Genomic DNA, 19,207 nt, shown 5'->3' on the forward strand with positions numbered 1-19,207 from the left:
GTTGTGAGGTGATGCAAATGTGTGCCTTGTTAGAAGGGTACCTACTTGATAGCTGTATAGACACTAGTGAGTCTCACTGTTCCGTGCCTGGCTTCCTTGCTCTCTTGGGAGCACCCTTGAAGCAAGGCTCAGTTTCTTCATCTCCATTTTTTCTCACCAGTGTGCTGTTAACCTGCAGAGTAGGTTCAGAGTAAAGGCTCCTTGACTTCTTGACTTCTTCCTGGAGGAAAGAGAGTGAGAGAGAGAGAGAGAGAGGCACTGTTTCCACCATCCGTCTGTTCATTCCTCAACTAAAAACTTACAAAAAGTTCTAGGTTTCTTGAGAACTCTTTGTAGGGCATAGCATTTTGGAATTGAAAAATTTCTGAACCCAAAGGGACCCTAGATATTTTCTGCTTCTACTGCCTCATTTTTCAGACGAAGACATTCAAGACCCAGAGGCATGTTGGGATTTGTTCAAGGCCTCAAATGACATGGCATGGACCCAGCACTTACTTCAGCTGGAACCCAGCATCTGTATCATTCTGCAGTCCTACACTACCTATCTGTATTTCTCTACTGTGCAGGTTAAACTTTCCTATTGATAAGTATTTTTCCCCATTGCCTTCTACTCTTTTTTTTTTTTTTTTTTTAATTTATGATAGTCACAGAGAGAGAGAGAGAGAGAGGCAGAGACACAGGCAGAGGGAGAAGCAGGCTCCATGCACCGGGAGCCTGACGTGGGATTCGATCCCGGGTCTCCAGGATCGCGCCCTGGGCCAAAGGCAGGCGCCAAACCACTGCGCCACCCAGGGATCCCTCTACTCTTTTTTTTTAATTTTTATTTATTTATGATAGTCACACACAGAGAGAGAGAGAGAGAGAGAGAGAGGCAGAGACACAGGCAGAGGGAGAAGCAGGCTCCATGCACTGGGAGCCCAATGTGGAATTCGATCCCAGGTCTCCAGGATCGCACCCTGGGCCAAAGGCAGGCGCTAAACCGCTGCGCCACCCAGGGATCCCTGCTTTCTACTCTTTATCCTAACATTTTCCTTGTTTAAAATTACCATAAGATAAGGCAATCTTCAGCTGCCAGTTCCAATGGCCACATTCTCTGGGAAGGCTTCCCTAACCTCTCTTGGGTCTAGAGAAAGGCCCCTTGAGTGTAACCTGCTACCACATCGCCCTGTGCTTTCCCTGCCACTCAGTTGACAACACAGTATTTTAAATGCCTCTCAGGCCATTCTCATTCCCCATTAAACACTAAGCTCCATAATCTGACTCTTGTCATATTTTAAGAGTGTGGGCCTTGGAGCCAGACTTGCCTTGGTTCTGATCACAGCCCTGCTACTTCTAGTCACATGACTTTGAGCAAAATACTTAAACCTCACTGCCACTGCTTTCTCCTCTGTAAAGTGAGTGTACTAATGAAATCTGGTCAGAATTGGGAGGATTACATGAGATAATGCTTAAGTCTTTGGGATGGAACTGAATTGTAGGAAGCACTTAATAAACCTGACCTCTTATTTTTCTCTTTTCTCATTTTTTTTCCCAGTGCCTCTCATTTTACCCAGAACTCAGAAAATGTTTGCTGAATAGATATGTCTGTCTGTCTGTCTGTCTGTCTGTGAGGGCACACAGATTAAATTTAATGCCTCTTTAATAATACAACAGATCTTCATTATGTTAAGTGCTGATGGGACCACACAAGAAGTATAGCACATGGCCCTTATCCAAATGGCTTTTGCCATCTAGTTGCAATGACAAAATATGCATAGCAAGCAACCACTAAGAGAGCTGAATAGAAACAAAATTACTGCCTATTAATATATGCAAATTTTTATTGGGAACAATATAAAACCTCAAAAACTTCCAGATGTTACCCTGCTAACAACCTCATCTTAGGAACACAGTTGTTTTGTAGAACATAATGAAATTTTAGAACTGAGACTTGAGAAATTATCCTTCATTTTAAAAATGAGAAAATGTTGAAATTTTTCAAAGATAAAGTTTCAAAGGGCCACTGTTATAGTTTGTTGAGATATTTGGGTATTGAGTTTTAAGAAAATATTTCTTAGATGCTAAAAAGACTACCAGAGTTCTTAATAGAACTCACTGTGTGAGAGTTCTGATAACTTGGAGGCTTGTTATGAACAACTTATTCCCTGTAGGACATACACTGGCCAAACAAGTATATTATGCCAGTAAAAAGAAGGATCCCTCGAAGTGGTTTCCTGCCCTTCGTCTTTTTGAAATAGCACTGAAGCTCTGTAAGATATCAGCAACAGAAGAACATGAGGTGGAAGCCGAAATTCTTTTTCAGAAAGGTAAGATGTACTTGGGGTCAGAACTATGATAAAGTTTATGGATTTTTTTTTCCTATTAACAAAAGGCTTCTTGAAAATCTGGTCAGTGACTATAAAAAGTGTCAATTTTACATAGGGCTTACTGATGACAAAGACATTGGTACCTCTGCCAGACTCAGTTTGGAATAAAGAGAACACTGCTTATTTTAAGTTTATACCAAGAAAGTGGGGGGGGGGGAGTACTGCTTCTTAGTTTATTTTATAATTACAACTGACCCTCCTTTTGCAAAATTTCATGTTTGGCTCAAAAATGTCATCATCAGCCATTTAGTTATGAATAATATTTCTTAATGCTTGGAAGACATTTTTTATGTATGATTTCATTCCTTAGCTAGGCATTTTAGTTAATTTCTATAAAAGATACATATTCATTTAAATTAAATAGCCATAGCACATCTATATTTATTTATTTATTTATTTATTTATTTTATTTTATTTTTTTAATTTTTATTTATTTATGATAGTCACAGAGAGAGAGAGAGAGGCAGAGACATAGGCAGAGGGAGAAGCAGGCTCCATGCACCGGGAGCCCGACGTGGGATTCGATCCCGGGTCTCCAGGATCGCGCCCTGGGCCAAAGGCAGGCGCCAAACCGCTGCGCCACCCAGGGATCCCCACATCTATATTTATAACTTATATACAATACATATTTGCATAATACATTCATACATTTTATTGTGGCTATTTTAGCCATGAAAAGAGTGATGATGATGATTGCTGTCGTTTATTGATCATCTACTAGATGCAAGGCTCTGTAGAAATCTGTGTTTTAACGTCTCATGTTGCTAATTCTTACAACAGCTCTACAGGGTAGACATGGCCAATCCTCATTGACAGGGGAAGAAAATGATGTAATCTGGTTATGTAAATTTCTCCAGATCAGCAGCTACTTAATGATAGTGCCCAGATGTGAACTTCACAATGGGAGGCTCTGTGCCCTATTCACATGCTGCATGAAAATTGCAAATCCTTTTATAGTGATAAAAGTTTTCCCTTTCTTGCCCATTTGGCTACAGAAGTGCCATTCCAGTGAAGGCTGCAGCTTACCCTGAGGTCTGAGAGCTGTGTGAGCACTAATGCATTTGCATAATTTGTGATTGTTTTCAAATGTTCCTTGACTTTCTAGAACTTGTTTTAAGGGAAATGTTTTCTATGACATCTGCAATACTAGACAAAGGAAAGAGGACATGGATGTAGATAAAGGGAATGAGCCCTACCGGAAGAAAGGAGGGTACAAAGTAAGGAAATAGAGAGAAAAATAAGATGGTAAGAACATTTGTGTCCGGAAAGCCAAAGGAGGCTTTGACTCAATGTTGATGACTAAAGGCAAGGTGAGCCTGGAGACTCCTGGGGAAGGAAGCAAAAGATCTTTCTTTCACTATTAGCTGACCTTACAGCAAAAACAACAGACAAATGGGCAAAAAGGACAGCACATCCAGTTTTCTGAAGTTCCAGTGTGAAATATTTATTCTGAAGTTCTAAAAGATAGAAAAAGGAAAAACCATTTTTGTATATATATATTTTTTATTCTTTCAGGCAAAATAGAACGTCAAATATTGATGGAAGAGAAATCTCCAAGTTCGCAACTTGAGAGTTTATTTGAAGCTATACAGCTAAGCTTGAGAAATGATCAAAACTCAGGGTAAGGGATCCTTGGGTGGCGCAGCGGTTTGGCGCCTGCCTTTGGCCCAGGGCGTGATCCTGGAGATCCGGGATCAAATCCCACGTCAGGCTCCCGGTGCATGGAGCCTGCTTCTCCCTCTGCCTGTGTCTCTGCCTCTCTCTCTCTCACTGTGTGCCTATCATGAATAAATAAAAATTAAAAAAAAAACAAAAAACAAAAAAAAAACTCAGGGTAAAAAATAATCTTTCCATTATTATAACAATATATGTTTTGGTATAAGCCCCATGTTTTGGTAATACATTGAACATTCCAGGCTGGGATGATTGGGAGACCCTCTTCCCTGTGGTCTATTGTCCAACAAGTTTACTTCCTTTTCAGGACTATTGCCCTTGGCTCTGACCCAAGGCCTTGTTTATAGTGATGGTTGATTATGGCAGTTATTGTGGTGGCATATTAGACTGTGATTTTGCTTCTAGTCTTTACTCACATCGATCTCCTGTCTGTCCCAGGATTCTAGCAGCCACCTATCGATGTGATATTGTATCTAGATAAGATTTATCTGGATGTTCACTCTGGTCAGGAGGACCAGGACTGGCCAACTTAATTCTATATAAAAATCAACTTAAGATCGAGAATAAGCCACAGTTATTACATCTACACTGATTTTTAAAAATTTAAATTCAATTTGCCAACATATAGTATAACATCCAGTGCTCATCCCATCTATACGAAGTTAAATGGCTCCAACTGACAGGTTTGATAGCGAATGCACAGACCTAACCCATACTGAATCACTGCTTTCTGCATAACTCTGTGTGTCTCTTTCCATTTTAATTAGTGTAGGAGAATAGAAAAAGAGGTCTGGTTTTCAAGGCAGGTTCCTTCAGTTCTGATTTTTCACTTCTTTTGTGCCTTGTGTGCTGAACTGTTCTAGAATGGTCTTGATGCTGGGCTTCAGAGCAGTCATGTCATAGAGTGTTGTCAGAACAGGACAAGGTAGATTGCTCAAGAGCTTCCAATTTCAGTAGGGAGGAAGGTGCTGGTGTCAATGCCAACAGTGCTATGAAAAGAGGGTGTGAGTATGGGATAGATACTGGTTTTGTCTGTTTTTACCTTTAATTAGCTCAGAAATTGTGGAAAATGATGTAAAATGATTATGAATGGTGAAGCTATTTAATAAGTACAATGTTATATCATTTTAGGTTGATAAGAGACTCCTACTTAGAAATGGCCCTATTATTTTTACACATGAGGAAGCCAAAAAACAAACTTTCAACATCACCATTAACACTTAAGGTAATAAACTATTTTGTTAGAAATCGTAAGTCAGTTGTCTTTGAACCTGCTATTTTGGTGACTTGCTATTGACTTAATGAGACTGATTTTCCTGTATGACTTGGAGAAATTAATTAATTACTTTATAGTCACACTCATGTTTAGATGCCTCTTTGGATATTTTATATAGGGTTCTGAAAATAGAGATCATGGGGACATTTTTACCTGTTAAAATGTTATACATGAGATGTGGGTATGTGTAAATACTCTAAGATCTTTATATTAATCAGGAAATTGCAAGAAATGATATGTTTCTGAAGCAGATATAAGATTTTCATCATGGATATGGTATACAAACAGATCACCTTTTGATAGAGTCATTCATTTATTCATCACATACCTATTTACTATGACCTAGACAATATTCTGGAAGGTTATCAAGCAGTGATTAAGACAAACTTCGTCCTTGTCCTCATGGAGCTTACTTTTCAGTAGAGGGAGACAGACAATAAACAAGTAAAAGAAGAAGCAAGGTAGGAGGAAGGAAGGAAAAGAGGGAGGGAAGAGCAGGAAGGGGCATGGTTTAGGTGGTGAAATTGGGGATTAGGAAAGAAGTTGCCTTGGTGGAACTATGAATGACTGTGTTGGGAAGACATGAGGTTCAAGGTGGGATTTACCAGATAAGGAGGGAGCCATGCAAAGAGTTGCAGAGATATATACTATGTTAAAGCAGTGCTTCCAAACTAAGGGGCAGAAGCATCGATCCTGTGAAAATGCAGAATCTGATTTGCTAAGTTGGGGATGGGGTCTAAGGTTTGGCATTTCTAAGGGGCTCCAGGTTAATGCTGTTGCTGCTGGCCTGGGGGCCACACTTGAATTCCAGGAATCTAGACTGAGGGAGATCCTGTGAGCAGGATGTGGGTGCATTGGAGATATGTGAATCCATAACTTCTAGTTTTTACTTTTTAAATTTCAGTAGACTTTTTATAATTCATCTCAGTTAAGTAATCCTTTGACCCACCAAGAGATTTTTTTCAGAAAATTTTGGTGTCAAATCTCCAACTTTTGAGACAGCATGGGCATGATTTATACCTTTAGGCAAACAGACTTTTCAGCCAGTTGAATTATTCATATGGTGGCTGCTGAGGTGGATAAAGCAGAATTTATTTTATTTTAATCAAAATTATTGCATAGAAAACTTACTTTTTATGATGTGATAAACATGTTTATTTCTAATAAGAGAAAACAAAAATCTTTACTTCCATGGCAAGTAGCAATGCAAATTAATAGGATCTAGGATAGTAATGTATCACCTTTTTGGCCTTTACTAGAGAAGTGTTTATAATTAAGAGCTTGAACAAAGTAGAATTTGAATGAAAAAATAGCATAATTCCATATGGCATCACATTTTCTATGTGACATAATACAAATATTTTAGCAAGTTATATAATTACTAGAAGCACAGAAAACAGCCAAAGACAAGCATAAATTTATCCAGACACATTCAACCATTGAAATATCACATTAGAAATTTGTCCTAATAAAGACAATGCTTTATAATGCCTTAAAAGAAAGCACTAATGCTTCACCTTATGGAGAGTCTACAAGCAGAATGACCAAGAGACTGGTTTGGGTGTGAATCTTAGCTTTGTGACATACCAGCACTGTGACTGGGACCTGTCTAAACCTAGTTTTCTCATCTGTGAGATAGAGGTGAGGATACTGACCTCTTAGAGTAGGTGGGGGAAATAAACAAGATAATGGGCCTAGCATGTAATAAGTACTCAAAAAAGAGTGGTGCACTATTCTCTGTCAATATGTGACTAAACATTCACATTTTATCTTTCTAGAGTATTTTGTATATAGTAGTTATTCAATAATTATTTTTTAATTAAATGGAATTGACTATTTCACAAACATGTATTCATTCATTAACCAAATACTTATTGAGTGCCTAATGTATGCCAGGCATGTTATTCTTTTTTCCTAAGAAGCACAGAGGAACAAGGCAGAGAAATAACTATCAAAATCTAATGAGGACCATAATCAAGATATGTCCAAGTAGAGAAGTGGAACAAAGTGAGAACTAATTCAGCTTTGGGGGAATACTGGAGAAAGCTTCACAGATGCGATGAATTTTGAAGAATGACTGGAAGTTTTCCAAATAGTTAAGCAGGAGGAAAATAGTTCAAAGAAAGAGATTAGCAAGCACACATATTAAAAACAGATTTATTGAGATATAATTCATGAAATTAACCTATTTTAAGAGTATAGTTCACAAATGTTTAGTAGCTTTACAGAGCTGTGGAGCTAGCATCACCATCCAGTTTTAGAGCATTCCCGTTATTTCTACCCCCAGCCCCAAACAACCACTAATTTGTTTTCTATTTCCAAGATTGGCCTTTTCTGTATATTTCATATAATGGAATTTCATATAAATGGAACCATACAATATGTATCTTTTGCGCCTGCTTTTTTTCACTTAGTGTTACATTTTTGAGGTTCACCCATGTTGTAGCATGTAACAGTAGTTTGTCCCTTTTTATTGCTGAATAGTATTCCATCTTTTGGATCTACAGTATTTTCTTTGTCCATTCTACAGTTGATGGATATATGAATTGTTCCTACTTTTTTGGCTGTTTTGATTAATGCTGCTTTGAATGTCTGTATACAAGTTTTTAAGTGAACCTGTTTTCAGATCTCTTGGGTGTATATCTAAGAATTGAATTCCTAGATCATATGCTAGCTCTAAGTTTAGCCTTTTGGTGATCTGTCAGATTGTTTTCCAAAGTACCTGTACCATTTTGTATTCCTATGAGCAGTGAATAGGGGTTCCAATTTCATCACAGTCTGGCCAAAACTTGTTATTATATGTATTATTGATTGTAGCCATCCTGGTGGGGATGAAGTATATCTCCTTGTGGCTTTGGTGTGCATTTCCCAGCTGGCTAATAATGTTGAGATCTTTTCTTATGTTTCCTGATCATTTCTGTATCTTCTTTGGGGAACTGTTTATTCAAATCTTTTGCCCATAACCTAAACTGAGATATATCTTTTTTTTTTTTTAATCACAAGAGTCTTCAAAATGTATATTCTATTTTTTTTTTTATTGGTGTTCAATTTACTAACATACAGAATAACACCCCGTGCCCGTCACCCCTTCACTCCCACCCCCCGCCCTCCTCCCCTTCTACCACCCCTAGTTCGTTTCCCAGAGTTAGCAGTCTTTACGTTCTGTCTCCCTTTCTGATATTTCCCACACATTTCTTCTCCCTTCCCTTATTTTCCCTTTCACTATTATTTATATTCCCCAAATGAATGAGAACATATAATGTTTGTCCTTCTCCGACTGACTTACTTCACTCAGCATAATACCCTCCAGTTCCATCCACGTTGAAGCAAATGGTGGGTATTTGTCATTTCTAATAGCTGAGTAATATTCCATTGTATACATAAACCACATCTTCTTTATCCATTCATCTTTCGTTGGACACCGAGGCTCCTTCCACAGTTTGGCTATCGTGGCCATTGCTGCTAGAAACATCGGGGTGCAGGTGTCCCGGCGTTTCATTGCATTTGTATCTTTGGGGTAAATCCCCAACAGTGCAATTGCTGGGTCGTAGGGCAGGTATATTTTTAACTGTTTGAGGAACCTCCACACAGTTTTCCAGAGTGGCTGCACCAGTTCACATTCCCACCAACAGTGTAAGAGGGTTCCCTTTTCTCCGCATCCTCTCCAACATTTGTTGTTTCCTGCCTTGTTAATTTTCCCCATTCTCACTGGTGTGAGGTGGTATCTCATTGTAGTTTTGATTTGTATTTCCCTGATGGCAAGTGATGCAGAGCATTTTCTCATGTGCATGTTGGCCATGTCTATGTCTTCCTCTGTGAGATTTCTGTTCATGTCTTTTGCCCATTTCATGATTGGATTGTTTGTTTCTTTGGTGTTGAGTTTAATAAGTTCTTTATAGATCTTGGAAACTAGCCCTTTATCTGATATGTCATTTGCAAATATCTTCTCCCATTCTGTAGGTTGTCTTTGAGTTTTGTTGACTGTATCCTTTGCTGTGCAAAAGCTTCTTATCTTGATGAAGTCCCAATAGTTCATTTTTGCTTTTGTTTCTTTTGCCTTCGTGGATGTATCTTGCAAGAAGTTACTATGGCCGAGTTCAAAAAGGGTGTTGCCTGTGTTCTTCTCTAGGATTTTGATGGAATCTTGTCTCACATTTAGATCTTTCATCCATTTTGAGTTTATCTTTGTGTATGGTGAAAGAGAGTGGTCTAGTTTCATTCTTCTGCATGTGGATGTCCAATTTTCCCAGCACCATTTATTGAAGAGACTGTCTTTCTTCCAATGGATAGTCTTTCCTCCTTTATCGAATATTAGTTGCCCATAAAGTTCAGGGTCCACTTCTGGATTCTCTATTCTGTTCCACTGATCTATGTGTCTGTTTTTGTGCCAGTACCACACTGTCTTGATGACCACAGCTTTGTAGTACAACCTGAAATCTGGCATTGTGATGCCCCCAGATATGGTTTTCTTTTTTAAAATTCCCCTGGCTATTCGGGGTCTTTTCTGATTCCACACAAATCTTAAAATAATTTGTTCTAACTCTCTGAAGAAAGTCCATGGTATTTTGATAGGGATTGCATTAAACGTGTATATTGCCCTGGGTAACATTGACATTTTCACAATATTAATTCTGCCAATCCATGAGCATGGAATATTTTTCCATCTCTTTGTGTCTTCCTCAATTTCTTTCAGAAGTGTTCTATAGTTTTGAGGGTATAGATCCTTTACATCTTTGGTGAGGTTTATTCCTAGGTATCTTATGCTTTTGGGTGCAATTGTAAATGGGATTGACTCCTTAATTTCTCTTTCTTCAGTCTCATTGTTAGTGTATAGAAATGCCACTGACTTCTGGGCATTGATTTTGTATCCTGCCACGCTACCGAATTGCTGTATGAGTTCTAGCAATCTTGGGGTGGAGACTTTTGGGTTTTCTATGTAGAGTATCATGTCATCGGCGAAGAGGGAGAGTTTGACTTCTTCTTTGCCAATTTGAATGCCTTTAATGTCTTTTTGTTGTCTGATTGCTGAGGCTAGGACTTCCAGTACTATGTTGAATAGCAGTGGTGAGAGTGGACATCCCTGTCTTGTTCCTGATCTTAGGGGAAAGGCTCCCAGTGCTTCCCCATTGAGAATGATATTTGCTGTGGGCTTTTCATAGATGGCTTTTAAGATGTCGAGGAATGTTCCCTCTATCCCTACACTCTGAAGAGTTTTGATCAGGAATGGATGCTGTATTTTGTCAAATGCTTTCTCTGCATCCAATGAGAGGATCATATGGTTCTTGGTTTTTCTCTTGCTGATATGATGAATCACACTGATTGTTTTACGGGTGTTGAACCAGCCTTGTGTCCCAGGGATAAATCCTACTTGGTCATGGTGAATAATTTTCTTAATGTACTGTTGGATCCTATTGGCCAGTATCTTGTTGAGAATTTTTGCATCCATGTTCATCAGGGATATTGGTCTGTAATTCTCCTTTTTGGCGGGGTCTTTGTCTGGCTTTGGAATTAAGGTGATGCTGGCTTCATAGAACGAATTTGGAAGTACTCCATCTCTTTCTATCTTTCCAAACAGCTTTAGGAGAATAGGTATGATTTCTTCTTTAAACGTTTGATAAAATTCTCCTGGGAAGCCATCTGGCCCTGGACTCTTGTGTCTTGGGAGGTTTTTGATGACTGCTTCAATTTCCTCCCTGGTTATTGGCCTGTTCAGGCTTTCTGTTTCTTCCTGTTTCAGTTTTGGTAGTTTGTGGCTTTCCAGGAATGCGTCCATTTCTTCTAGATTGCCTAATTTATTGGCGTATAGCTGTTCATAATATGTTTTTAAAATCGTTTGTATTTCCTTGGTGTTGGTAGTGATCTCTCCTTTCTCATTCATGATTTTATTAATTTGAGTCTTCTCTCTCTTCTTTTTAATAAGGCTGGCTAATGGTTTATCTATCTTATTAATTCTTTCAAAGAACCAACTCCTGGTTCTGTTGATCTGTTCCACAGTTCTTCTGGTCTCGATTTCGTTGAGTTCTGCTCGAATCTTTATTAACTCCCTTCTTCTCTTGGGTGTAGGATCTATTTGCTGTTTTTTCTCTAGCTCCTTTATGTGTAAGGTTAGCTTTTGTATTTGAGTTCTTTCCAGTTTTTGAATGGATGCTTGTATTGTGATGTATTTCCCCCTTAGGACTGCTTTTGCTGCATCCCAAAGATTTTGAACGGTTGTATCTTCATTCTCATTAGTTTCCATGAATCTTTTTAATTCTTCCTTAATTTCCTGGTTGACCCTTTTATCTTTTAGCAGGATGGTCCTTAACCTCCATGTGTTTGAGGTCCTTCCAAACTTCTTGTTGTGATTTAGTTCTAATTTCAAGGCATTATGGTCCGAGAATATGCAGGGGACAATCCCAATCTTTTGGTATCGGTTCAGACCCGATTTGTGACCCAATATGTGGTCTATTCTGGAGAAAGTTCCATGTGCGCTTGAGAAGAATGTGTATTCAGTTGAGTTTGGATGTAAAGTTCTGTAGATATCTGTGAAATCCATCTGGTCCAGTGTATCATTTAAAGCTCTCGTTTCTTTGGAGATGTTTTGCTTAGAAGACCTATCGAGTATAGAAAGAGCTAGATTGAAGTCACCAAGTATAAGTGTATTATTATCTAAGTATTTCTTCACTTTGGTTAATAATTGATTTATATATTTGGCAGCTCCCACATTCGGAGCATATATATTGAGGATTGTTAAGTCCTCTTGTTGAATAGATCCTTTAAGTATGATATAGTGTCCCTCTTCATCTCTCACTACAGTCTTTGGGGTAACTTTTAGTTTATCTGATATAAGGATGGCTACCCCTGCTTTCTTTTGAGGACCATTCGAATGGTAAATGGTTCTCCAACCTTTTATTTTCAGGCTGTAGGTGTCCTTCTGTCTAAAATGAGTCTCTTGTAGACAGCAAATAGATGGGTCCTGCTTTTTTATCCAGTCTGAAACCCTGCGCCTTTTGATGGGGTCATTAAGCCCGTTCACATTCAGAGTTACTATTGAGAGATATGAGTTTAGTGTCATCATGATATCTATTCAGTCTTTGTTTTTGTGGACTGTTCCACTGAACTTCTTCTTAAAGGGGAATTTTAAGAGGCCCCCTTAAAATTTCTTGCAGAGCTGGTTTGGAGGTCACATATTCTTTTAGTTGCTGCCTGTCTTGGAAGCTCTTTATCTCTCCTTCCATTTTGAATGAGAGCCTTGCTGGATAAAGTATTCTTGGTTGCATGTTCTTCTCATTTAGGACCCTGAATATATCCTGCCAGCCCTTTCTGGCCTGCCAGGTCTCTGTGGAGAGGTCTGCTGTTACCCTAATACTCCTCCCCATAAAAGTCAGGGATTTCTTGTCTCTTGCTGCTTTAAGGATCTTCTCTTTATCTTTGGAATTTGCAAGCTTCACAATTAAATGTCGAGGTGTTGAACGGTTTTTATTGATTTTAGGGGGGGATCTCTCTATTTCCTGGATCTGAATGCCTGTTTCCCTTCCCAGATTAGGAAAGTTTTCAGCTAGAATTTGTTCAAATACATATTCTGGCCCTCTGTCCCTTTCGGCGCCCTCGGGAACCCCAATTAAACGTAGGTTTTTCTTCCTCAGGCTGTCGTTTATTTCCCTTAATCTATCTTCATGGTCTTTTAATTGTTTGTCTCTTTTTTCCTCAGTTTCCCTCTTTGCTATCAACTTGTCTTCTAGGTCACTCACTCGTTCTTCCACCTCGTTAACCCTCGACGTTAGGACTTCTAGTTTGGATTGCATCTCATTCAATTGATTTTTAATTTCTGCCTGATTAGCTCTAAATTCTGCAGTCATGAAGTCTCTTGAGTCCTTTATACTTTTTTCTAGAGCCACCAGTAGCTGTATAATAGTGCTTCTGAATTGGCTTTCTGACATTGAATTGTAATCCAGATTTTGTAACTCTGTGGGAGAGAGGACTGTTTCTGATTCTTTCTTTTGAGGTGAGGTTTTCCTTCTAGTCATTTTGCTCAGTGCAGAGTGGCCAAAAGCAAGTTGTATTGGGAAAAAGAGAAAAAGAGAGGAGAGAAAGAAGGAAAGAAAAGAGAAAGAGAAAAAAAAAAAGGGAAGAAAAAGAAAAAAAAAACGAAAAAAAAAAAAAAGAAGAAACAGAAAGAAAAAGAAAGGAGAAAAAAAGGGGGTGGGGGAAGGAAACAAATCAAAAAGCAAAACAAAACAAAAACAAAAACAAAAACAAACAAACAAAAAAAGAACCACCGGGGAGTATCTTCTGATTCTGTGTTCTTTAAGTCCCTTGGCTTCTCCTGGAAGTTGTCAGTCTAGCTGGTGTTCTGGGGGAGGGGCCTGTTGTGCTGGTTTTCAGGTGTTAGCAGTTGGGGGAGCTGCTGTGCCCCTGCCTGGTGCAGGGCTCAGTGGGGGTTGTTTACCCCGTGAGGCCGCAGGAGGAACAGCCCCAGTGGCGGGGCAGCTCTGGAAACCTGGATTCAGCTCCGGCAGGAACTCCGTCTGCAGGGCCTGGAGGCTCCGGGGCGGGGCCGCTGATCTGCTCAGCTGGGGCAGGAGCGTCCTCGCTGTCCTGGGCCCTCCCGGCCTCTGCCTGTCCCGGGGGAGGCGGGATCCTGGGCTGTGTCCGGGCGCCCTGTGCTCTGGAGCCTGCGCTGTTGGATTCGCGCTCCCGGGCCGCGCAGCCCCCTCCGCGGAGCCGCCCCCGAGCCCCTCCGAGCTGCTCCTGGAACCGCGCAGCCCCCTCCGCACGGAGCCTCTTCCTCCGCCCGAGCCCCCCGAGCTGCTCCCGGGGCCGCGCAGCCCCCTCCGCGGAGCCGCCGCCCGAGCCCCCCCGAGCTGCTCCGGGTCCCACCGTGCGCGCTGCAGCCCTTAGGGAGCTCGGCGCACTCTCCTGGGCGTGCAGTTGCTGTTAGTGTCCCAGGGAACCCGAGGAGATCCTCGCCCTCCTGGGTCCTGCTCCAACTCCCTGGAGCCCCTTTCCGCCCGGGAAGGTCGGTGCAGCTCCTGCGTCTCCGGGACGGGGCTCTCCTGTCCTGGGGACACTCGCCCCGGCCTCAGCCCGGCTCCTCGCGGGCCCCTCCCCCTTGGAGGCCTTTGTTCCTTTATTTCTTTTTCCCCGTCTTCCTACCTTGATAGATGCGCGAACTCTTCTCACTGTAGCATTCCAGCTGGTCTCTCTTTAAATCTCAGGCCGAATTCATAGATTTTCAGGATGATTTGAAGGTTTTCTAGGTAGTTTGGTGGAGACAGGTGATTTGGAGACCCTACTCTTCCGCCATCTTGCTCCTCCCCCAAAATGTATATTCTAGATTCAAGTCCCTTATCACCTATTTCCTCCAGTTGATGGCTTGTCTTTTCACCTTGTTAATAATGTCTTTAGACAAAGTTGTAAATTTTAGTGAAGTCCAATTTATCATTTTTCTTCTTTTATATATTGTGCTTTTAGTTGCATATCTAAGAATTCTTTTAAAAGATTTTTTATGTATTTATTTGAGAGAGAGAGAGAGAGAGAGAGAGAGAGAGAACAAATGGGAGGAGGGGCAGAGGGAGAAGCAGATTCCCTACAGAGCATGGGACTTGATCCCAGGACCATGGGATAATGACCTGAGCCAAAGGCAGACACTTTCCAACTAAGCTACTCAGGCACCTGCATATCTAAGAATTAATTGCCTAACCCCAGATGCTGAAGATTTTCTTCTATGTTTTATTTTAGAAGTTTCATAGTTGTAGCTTTTATGTTTAAGTATGATCCATTTTGAATTAATATTTATGTAAAGTGCAAAGATCTAAATTCTTTTGCACATAGATATCCAGTTGTCCTGGTATCTGTTGTTCAAGTGACTATCTTTTTGACATTGAATTGCCGTGGCACACCATTTTCAAAAATTAATTGATCATAAATGTAAATGTTTATTCCTAGACTCCCAGTCCTATTACACTGAGCTATAAGTCTACCTTTATAAGAGTATCCACCCTCTTGGTTATTGTGGCTTTCAGTAAGTTTTAAAATTGGAAAGTACATGCCCTCCAGCTATGTTCTTCCTTTCCAAAATAGTTTTGGCTACTTTGAGTCTTTTGCATTTTCATATACATATTGTAAAGGCTGCTTGTCAATTTTTTGCAAAAAACTAACAAAATTTTGTCAGGGATTGTGTTAAATCTGTAAATCAATTTAGGGACAACAGGCATCTTAATATTGAATCTTCCAATTCATGAATATGAACTGTCTCTTCATTTATTTAGATATTAATTTGTTTCAGTAATGATCTTTACTTTTCAGTGTATAAATTTTGTACATTTTTGTTAAGTTTATTTCTATTGTGAGTGGAATGTTTTCTTCATTTCATTTTCAGATTGTTCACTGATGATACATAGAAATACAAATGATTTATGAGTATTGAGTTTTGTGTCCTATGACCTTGTTATGCACATTTATTAATTCTAGAGATGTATGTGTGTGTGGGGGGGGGATTTCCTACATTTGTCTTCTGCAAGCAAATACCACTTTACTTCTTCATTTCCAGTCTAGATACATTTTCTTCTTTTTGTTTGTTTGCATAAGCTAGAATCTTATACACAGTGTTAAACACTTTCTCCATCTAAAAAAGATACCCATTATATTCTTTTCCTGTCCACATTATTCTATTTTGAACTCTAGCCCAACCATCTTAATAAAGCCTCCCTCTCAATTCAAAATGAGATTTGATTTCTTTTTTAAATATCTGTCACTACTTGTTCTTACATTATAATTATTAATGTTATTATGTATTCTTCATTTAATGTCTATTAGTCTTGTTTCCAGAATTTAGGTAAATTACCCAAACTTACAGAGCCAGTAAGCTGGCAAGGGCTACCCCAGAACCTAAGTAGTTTCATTACAGCTAATGACTAGGGTCTTCATATCTTGGGACAGGGCTGTATTGCTTAGATCTCCTCAGGCAGATTTCTCCAGGTATCATCTACCTCCTACAAATCTTAGCCCTTGATCTAGACCAGGCCATATTTGCATGTTGTTCTGGCATCAGCATTATTCATTGACTTTTTCCTTGGGAATCTTGTAGGCAGGAGTAAAAGAAAGATATCTTTTGTTATTGTTTGTTTTATTCTGCAGTCTTGTTGAAGATTAAAGCATTAGCCAAAATATGAACATCAAAAAATTGGAACCAAGCATTCTAATTGAATAGTTATCCAGATTAGTTAAATCTTAAGAACTGTTTATTTTAAAGGTGACATTAAAAATGTGAAACAGGCAGATACTATGTTACTAGTGGAGTTTCTGTCAACTTTCATAGCATGCACTTTCTTATGTTTAAAAAACTGAACACACACATACATAAAAACTTAACACACAACACACAGTAAAAAATATCCCCATTTAATGTTACTTTTGCTATTCTATAGAATTTTATGATTACATTATCCCTTTAATAGTTTCCCAGTTAGGGATCCCTGGGTGGCGCAGCGGTTTAGCGCCTGCCTTTGGCCCAGGGCGCGATCCTGGAGACCCGGGATTGAATCCCACGTCGGGCTCCCGGTGCATGGAGCCTGCTTCTCCCTCTGCCTATGTCTCTGCTTCTCTCTCTCTCTCTCTGTGTGACTATCATAAATAAATAAAAATTAAAAAAAAAATAGTTTCCCAGTTAAAAAGATGATAGCAGGGCAGCCCAGGTAGCTCAGCGGTTTAGCGCTGCTTCAGCCCAGGGCCTGATCCTGGAGACCCGGGATCAAGTCCCACGTTGGGCTCCCTGCATGGAGCCTGCTCCTCCCTCTCCCTGTGTCTCTGCCTCTCTGTCTCTCTCTCTCTCTCTCTGTGTCTCTCATGAATAAATAAATAAAATCTTTAAAAAAGATGATAGAAAATATGTATCAAAAATCTTTAAGTCGATAAAAAAATCTTTAACATTCTTATTTCTGACATCCTTATATATGATATAGTCAATGTATAAATCCTCTATTAAAATGGCAAATATCATTTTAAGGAAGCATTTCCTTAATATTTTTGTGTTTATTTTATTGTTACTCAAATAATATAAGCTCATTATAAAAAATTAGAAAATACGATAAAAATAATCACCCTTAAAACCCAGGGTAACCACTGTTATTAATTTTCTCTGCTTCTATATACAGGGAGTATATGTGTGTACATGTCTTTTTAGAAATAGGATAACACTTTTCAAACTGTTTTGTAGCTCCTACTTTTCCTTCTCTAATATATTTTGAATTCCTTTTCATGTCAATAGATACATATACATTATTGTTCTTTTTTTTACATTATTATTCTTAATGGCTCCCTAGTGCTCCACTGAAATGTCATCTTCAGAGGATGACTCTGAAGATTATTTGAGAAACTTCATGATGTCTTTATCTTTATCATAATGTATGTGCTATGTTTTTTAGGCTCCTACCAGAAGGCATAGTTCTATTAAAGAACCAATAGTAAATAAATTTGAAATGTACACTTCACTGGCCTGGATTGTGATAAGAGCTGCTGCCCAGGTTGGTGTGATTTTTATTTAATCTTTTTCTTTACTGTCCTATCTGTATCCTCTATCTGCCAGCAGTTAGGGCAGCACAATGTATCTCTATGAGAGAAAGGAAAATTCACATTCTTTATAATTTATGCCAGTGATGTTTCTTTGGGAAGATTAGAAATGCTCCTTACATATGTAGTGATTTTAATCTTAGTTAGCAGACCTGGCTTTGTTTGTTTCAGCTTTTCTTTAATGAAAGTATTGGCAGATACATATGAGCACATTTTGACATTTTGGCAAATATCTGTTGTAGCTAGGTGAGAGAGCCTATTTACAGTGGCTCATACATTAATTAAATTGTCAACAGTAATGATTTGTTTGACAATGATATATACTACCTGTTGGAGATCACATGTTGTTTTCCAGATTATCTTTATTTTTTCTTCCAATGTATATTTAATATTATTTTATGAATTCACTTTTTCACATTGTTTACTTAATGGGTAATCTATGAATCAGAAAGCTTGCTTTTTTGGACTTTAATTATGCATTAATTTTAGGTCAGTGAAGCTGTGCTGACAATAAATCTACTTATTGGAAAGAAGAATGCTAGAACTGATAAAGTAAGCCAAGGGACATTACCAAATATCCCAGAATTTGCCACCGTGGATCTTTTGTCTTCATACACAGACTATTTGCTTGGTATGTTTGAAATGCCTAGACATTTTATGAAATCCTGATATATATAATGTGTGATCAAGTTGCAAAGATTTAATTGTGGTTTGTTGAGTTTTAGCTTAGCAAGGATAGTGGTGTTAGGAACCTCAGGGAGAGAGAGGATAGGCTTCCTAGGGCCTACCTTACAAAACAAAGGGGAGTCATTTCATTGCATACATATACATGTTATTCAGTCAGCTCCTGCATTTCAGATGCAGGGCTCTGGACAAGTGGTATGCCCTTCTGTCTGCTTCTTTTCTAGTTCACACATGTCAAATGAGGCCTTTTGAAAATATTTACTTGTAAGTCTTTTCCTGATCCTTTAAAATGTGTACTTGCTCTCATACTCTCATGTAGCTCTTTGTTCTTTTTCTTACTTATTTTAAATGTGTGTGTATGTGTGCATGTATGAGTGTGTACCTGGCTGTACATATTTGAGCTCTTTCTCTCATTGAACTATCATCAGTTTCCTGAGAGGAGGGACCTTGATTTGCTTCCCTAACCACAGAAAATCACACATTACTTGCGCATTACAGACATTCATATTTGTTAAATGGATTAATGAATGAGAGGTTAGAATTTAAACTTGACCTCACTACTATTACTTTTTCTCATTTAGGACTCCTTTGTTAGTTAGTAAACTATAAAATAAACCTCTAAGTGAGATCAGCAGTAACATATTTAACATTCATTTGA

The 19,207-nt window shown here is 39.1% G+C and overlaps 1 protein-coding gene across 13 annotated transcripts in view; it reads left to right on the forward strand.

Moving 5' to 3' along the window:
- CFAP54 (cilia and flagella associated protein 54) overlaps window positions 1–19,207 on the forward strand; it is a 297,940-nt gene that overhangs the window by 208,032 nt on the left and 70,701 nt on the right. For 12 of the 13 annotated variants that reach the window (XR_012005898.1, XR_012005899.1, XR_012005900.1 and 9 more), the window contains 5 exons: window positions 2,151–2,306; window positions 3,882–3,987; window positions 5,172–5,265; window positions 17,721–17,819; window positions 18,355–18,496. Coding sequence is in view for 9 of the 13 variants with exons in the window: in XM_072773183.1 (XP_072629284.1) it covers window positions 2,151–2,306; window positions 3,882–3,987; window positions 5,172–5,265; window positions 17,721–17,819; window positions 18,355–18,496 (597 nt within the window). In the remaining 4 variants the exon portion in view is untranslated. Of the gene's footprint in view, window positions 1–2,150; window positions 2,307–3,881; window positions 3,988–5,171; window positions 5,266–17,720; window positions 17,820–18,354; window positions 18,497–19,207 lie in introns of those variants that run through there. The other variant, XR_012005901.1, reaches the window with a different exon arrangement.

Source organism: Canis lupus, chromosome 13 (assembly GCF_048164855.1).
Source record: "Canis lupus baileyi chromosome 13, mCanLup2.hap1, whole genome shotgun sequence".
NCBI lineage: Eukaryota > Metazoa > Chordata > Mammalia > Carnivora > Canidae > Canis > Canis lupus.